The sequence below is a fragment of the Acanthisitta chloris genome, unplaced genomic scaffold (genome assembly GCF_000695815.1).
Source record: "Acanthisitta chloris isolate BGI_N310 unplaced genomic scaffold, ASM69581v1 scaffold13812, whole genome shotgun sequence".
Taxonomy (NCBI): Eukaryota; Metazoa; Chordata; class Aves; order Passeriformes; family Acanthisittidae; genus Acanthisitta; species Acanthisitta chloris.
Genome location: NW_008659963.1, coordinates 1 through 5,432, shown reverse-complemented (window position 1 = coordinate 5,432; position 5,432 = coordinate 1). Strand labels below are relative to the sequence as shown.

The 5,432-nt window shown below is 60.7% G+C and overlaps 1 protein-coding gene across 1 annotated transcript; it reads right to left on the bottom strand.

The window, feature by feature from the left end:
- Positions 1–1,386: 1,386 nt before the first annotated feature.
- C1QTNF1 (C1q and tumor necrosis factor related protein 1) lies at positions 1,387–2,671 on the bottom strand. Its single transcript, XM_009069628.1, has 3 exons — positions 2,532–2,671; positions 2,269–2,414; positions 1,387–1,937 (listed from the first exon to the last, which is right to left on the bottom strand). Exons 1-3 carry the CDS (start codon positions 2,669–2,671, stop codon positions 1,387–1,389), a joined length of 837 nt encoding a protein of 278 aa, XP_009067876.1.
- Positions 2,672–5,432: the final 2,761 nt, after the last annotated feature.

Below are 5,432 nucleotides of genomic sequence, written 5' to 3'. Positions count from 1 at the left end.
ACCCGGGCGGGGCCGTATCTCCCGGGACGGACTGCGACGGGCTGCGTGTCCTGGGACGGGGCCACATGTCTGGGGATGGATTTTGTGTCCTGCAATGGGATGAGGGGCCGTGTGCCCCAGGACAGGGCTGTGTCTCGCAGGATAAGACATCCGTGCTGGGACATCTCTGCTGTGCGTTCTGGGATATAACATATGTTCTGGGATGGGATCTGTGTCCCATAACAGGCCCTGCTGTGCAGACTGGGATGGAGATGGTTCCTGAGGGACCAGTGCTGCCAGGGGCTCTGCCCTGCCGTGCAGAGCCTGGGCCAGGCTGCTGCCCCCCACAGCAGCGAATGGCCCAACCAGCCTCACCCGGGCCCCCACCACCTGCCCACCCCAACCTGTGGGGCCAGGGCTCAATTTAAGCTGGCCCCGTGCAGCACTTGGAACAGGTCTCCTGGCTCTCCAGGCATAGGCTGCTCTTCTCTCTTCACCCCTCAGTTGGCAGGACTGTGCTAGCCCATGGCTTTTGGGGAGTCCTCAAACCCCAGGAGTGGAACTCTGCCCTGAGCGTCTTGGTGCCTCTGTGCACACAAAACAAGAGGACACTGAGGTTGTGAGCAAGGGTGGTAAAATGAGGTGTTTAATGTGGTCACAAGCTGTACAGGAGGGTCAGCATGCTGCCCCATGCCGTCGCTGCATCTACACAAACATGAAGTCTGACCAGCAGATAATCCCATGGAAGAGGAAGCAGCCAAGGCTGAAGGCTCAGGGCTGCCAGTGGGGAGCCAGCCCCTCCTGAGCAGAGGCTGTGGTGAGTGGCACAGTGACAGGACCTGCAGAGGGAACTGACACAATCTGCTCCCCCCGAGGGTACCCAGCCACATGCTGCAACTCATGCCGTTAGCCCCCAGCTCTGCGGAAGGAAAGAGGAGCCTTAGTGGTTTATTGCCTTTCCTGATAGTGCTGAGCACCCTCTGCCCATTCCAGCCTGCAGAGCATGGCATGGCGCAAGCAGGCGAGGAGCAACATGGGGCACGTGTCTGCTCTGCCTCGCACCAGCACAGCAGCCACACCTCTCTGCTGGTGCCAGCTCAGCCAGTGCCACAATGAGCTGTGCCTGGAAAACCCGGCTCTGGAGCAGGTGTGGGCAGGTAAGCTCCCTGCCCACCAGAGGTGAGCAGCTGCTTCCTTGTCACAAACGTGGCAGGGGCTGGATATGGGTCCAACTCTTCCAGGTGTGTCTGATCGACCTCGAGGGGCTGAAGTGGGGGAATTCACACACTCATGCAGCTGCTGGGGGTAGTGGCACTAGGGTGACTAATAGCATGATGGGAGTGGCACAGCCAGGAGGAGAGGGCACAGGGGCTCCTTGGCCACCTGGAGCTGGAGGTGGCCCCATGCTCAGGGGTCCCCACTGTACTTGATGAGGTGGCCACTGAAGGTGATGTAAGTGTCATACTCGTCACTGAAGATGGCATTTTCGCGCTCACCCTTGTAGAGCCGCACCCAGACCTCATCCTGCTCCTGCAGCTCCAGCATGACACTCTGGCTCTGCATGATGCTGCGGTCGCTCACCTGGGCGTAGAGGATCACCACCTCCGCCTCATTACGCATGATGTGCAGGTACGTCTCCTTCTGGTTCCAGGTGTGCACATTGAGGCTGAAGTAGTAGATCCCAGGGACATAGCAGTAAAACTTGCCGGTGAACATGTTGAAGTGGTCGTAGAGGTTGACAAACTCTGTGTCGAAGATGAGGGTCTGGTAGTAGTCGTTGCTGTGCAGGGGTTTCTTGCGGCCCACCGAGAAGGCAGCGTAGTGGTTCTTGCAGCGCTCCCCTGGGGCACCCACACTGCCCTTCTGTCCCTTGGGTCCTGCGTGGCCCCTGCTGCCAGCCACTCCGGTCTTGCCAAACTTTCCCTGCATGCCACGCTCACCACGGTCCCCCTTCTCGCCTGGACAGAGCAGGAGGGAGAGTTGGGCTGTCAGGCAGGGGCCAGCACTGAACCCAGCACCCCAAAAGACTTCTTGCTTGACAGAGAGGGATGGAGGCAGCAGGGACACCCCTCAGTCCTGTCTATGCCCCCTTTTGGGGCTCTTATGCTGCTGCCCAGAGGACACCAGAGCAGGAGCTGCTCATGTCCCAGCATGGCTCCTGTCTTCTCCCCATGCACTGGACCACAGGCGTCACCCCAGCTTCTCACTCCCAGTCTGTATGAGAGGAGCCACCAGGAGCCCAGTGCAGTGCTATGCTGGCACAGAGCGTGAGATCCTGCCAGCCCTCACCTTTCAGGATGGTCATGTTGATCTGAGGCCGAGGCTGGTACTGGGGGTAGGAGAAGTGCTGGTCGGGCGAGGGGCAGCAGCGGACACAGCGGGTCCGCTGGGGCAGCCCCTCCTGGGCACCATCTGCCTTCTGCTCCTGTGTGGCCCTGGCAAGGCAGAAAGCAAAGCACAACAGGGAGCTACGGGGAGGGCGGGGGCCCTCTGCGGTGCCAGGGCTGCCCCGGCCCCTGCTGCACAGTGCCCTGGCCCCAGGGTCCCCTCACCTGGCAGCTTGGTGCTGGGACGGAGCCTCCTCGGGGTATGTCCACCATCGCTGGTTGGGGATGGGGCTGGTCTGGCTCCCTGCAGGGCAGGGCAGCAGCAGGCAGAGCAGCAGGACTCCGTGCACCCACAGCCCCTCCATGCTGTGACAGTGCCCTGTGAGGTGCCAGGGATGGCTGAGGGGGACAGGAGTATAGAGATGCACAGCACAGGACAGGACCTGTGTACTGCACAGCCCCAGGATTCTGGCTGGGCTGTGGGATGTGGTGTCACCCCAGTGAGCACCTGGAGAAACCCATGTTGGGACACTGTGGGAGCTCTGGAGTCACCAACAGAGCTGGGGCCATGCAGACCCCCAAGCCCTGGCACATAAACAGAGGGGATTACCTGGGGAGACAAGAGTGGAGTAGAACAGCAGCCTCTGGCTGACTGGCCAACCCTGGGCCAAGCGCTGCCACTCTTGCTCAGTCTGGCTTCAGCTGCCTCCCATGGACACCCAAGAGTGGCAGTTTTGTCAGTACCTGAAAAAACTACAGGCAGCTCCAGACACCAAGGGGCAAACATCAGGGTGCAGCCCTGCCTGTGTGTGGGACCCCAGCCCTGCCCAGGGAGCGTGTCTGCACCCTCACTCCTGCAAGGATGCAGCACGGGCTGCACTGACCCTGCAAGGGCCTGCCAGCCCAAGGGTTTGCAAGGGGACAAGACACTTCTCCAGAGATATGTTTGCGGGCTGGCAGCCCCAGCTGAGAGCTGTTTACCACATGGTGAAACCTTCCTGAAAGCCCACATCCTTTGTGGGGCCAAAGCTAATATTTGCGGTGTTGGTGGCACCGTGGCCCAGCCCGGGCACTCCACGGCCCTTCCCTGACTTATCACAGCTGTATCTGATGGAGACATGAGGCTGGGCACGGAGCACCTCACCCTTTGGCCCCGAGGCACCAGGACAGCCGTGGCCAAACAGACGTGGCACTGCCCAGCGCTCGGCACCGTGACAGTGCAGTCCAAGGCGGTGCTGGGTCTCGCACACTGCTGTGATGGGGAAAGCTGCTCCCCAGGCTCCTATCTGAGCCAGGTGCCTCCCTGGGCTGGGACATGGGTGCAGCCTTTGTTGTTCTCCCCTCCCAAGCAGCCTCCCCTGGCACCACCTGGCTGTGCTCCACAGGCTCTGCCAGGATCCTGGAGCACCAGTCCCAAGGGGCAAAGGGCCTACACAGCCCTGTGTCATGGGGGTGGGTCAGGCCATGAAGGATTTTGAGGCAGAATCCTGTTGTTTTGGTGAACACCTGCTCTCAGAGCACCAGGATCCCCCGTCAGTGATTGATGGCTGTTATTATTGTCCCCAGGCACAGGGTCTGGGGATCACATATGCTCCACAGTGGGTGCAAAGGGCGTTTGAGGCCGGGGCAGATGCCTGGATTATGAGTCACTGAAACTGGGAAGAGGCAGAGGGATAGGGAAATGCTCCAAAGGGCTTTTCCCTGTTGCTCACACCCTCTGCCAAGAGCCTGGGGCCTTCACACGCTTCCCCTGCACCTCTGTCCCACTGTCTCTTGTCCCTTTATCTTGGCCTATGTCCCACTGGCACTGCCAGGTGTGGGGAGAGGCAAGGCTGTGGACACTCAGGTCTGTGAGCAGGGGAGAATTGGATCCATGGATAGAAGAATGAAGGAGGCCAAGCAGGGGCTTCAGAGCAGATATCAGCCAGGGCTGCCCTGGCTCTGCTCACCCTGCCTGGCCTCCAGCTAAGCACACTGCTAAGCATGGCATGGAGCATGCCAGGGGTTTGGGAAGCCTGTGCCTTTCCCTTAGCTCTGGGACCATCAAACCACACATTCCCCCAGGACCTGCTGTGTCACAGGGAACTGCTCCACGAGGAGAAACTTCACCAGGAAGTTCCCACGGCGGAAGGCAGTGCTTCCCAGGCTGTCGGGAGCAGAGGCAAGTGTGTGGTGCACGCAGGGTGCCGTCAGCGGCACGTGGGGCTCGCTGGGCCCCAGTATGTCCCCCCCTGCACCCCACGGGTGTGCCAGGCGGGAGCTGCCCACATGCACGTGGGCACACACGGCCCTGCCGAGGGACGCGGTTTTTCCTGTCAGGCTTGGATGCTCTCCAGAAGCAGTTGGAGATTTAAGCTCAGCGGCTGCGGAAGCCTTGGGACTGCAAGTCAAAACATCCCAGTGCATTCCAGGCGGAGATAAAGACCAGGATGAAACAGAACAAACCCTGGGGAATGGATAAGGAGCTCGAGGTGGTATGGAGGCAGCAGGACCTGCACCCCCAGCTCACCCTCCCTGCTCAGGGTGCTGGATACAACTTCCCTGCACCACAGCAGCCAGAACTGAGGTGCCTCTGGCGTCATGCTGGTGGTACAAGTTTCCCCATGTTTTGCTGCAGCAGCTGGAATGGTTGCAGAGCCCTTTTTTGCCCCGGAGCAGTGCAGACAGCAGGGTGGGGGCTGCATGGGGCAGCTGTGGGGAAGAGCCATGGGGTGGTCACAGCCCTCCACTCACACAGACATTGTGCTGGGGATCCCAACAGCCACTGTGTCCCCCACAGAGACGCTGCGGGTGGCCCAGCCTGTGTTTGATGTGTTTGTTGGGATGGGCTTTTTGGCAACATAGCTGGGGCAGGGCTGGAAGGAATCTCTGTCCTCCCGGAGCGTAGGACTCTGAGGCTCAGCCCTGCGGTCCCCACTGTCCCTTCACAGGCAGGGCAAGGACTTCACTCGACTCAGGGGGCACAGGGATAAATCCCCTCGCTGGACATTCCCTAGGGCATCCAAGAGCCTGGCTTTTTTTGGAGCCCCCCGCAGCCACGCCGCAGCACCCGTGGATGGGAGCACAACACGGTGCAGCTCCAGGGTGCTGACCCCTAGGCCTGCAGGGCACTCCCGAACCCACCCC

Bases quoted from the DNA above. Each gene is read 5' to 3' on its own strand.
- C1QTNF1 (XM_009069628.1), bottom strand. From the start codon at position 2,671: ATGGAGGGGCTGTGGGTGCACGGAGTCCTGCTGCTCTGCCTGCTGCTG. The intron at 2,415-2,531 runs GTGAGGGGACCC...CTGCCTTGCCAG, and splicing joins TCCCAGCACCAAGCTGCCAG to GGCCACACAGGAGCAGAAGG. The intron at 1,938-2,268 runs GTGAGGGCTGGC...TGCTCTGTCCAG, and splicing joins CAACATGACCATCCTGAAAG to GCGAGAAGGGGGACCGTGGT.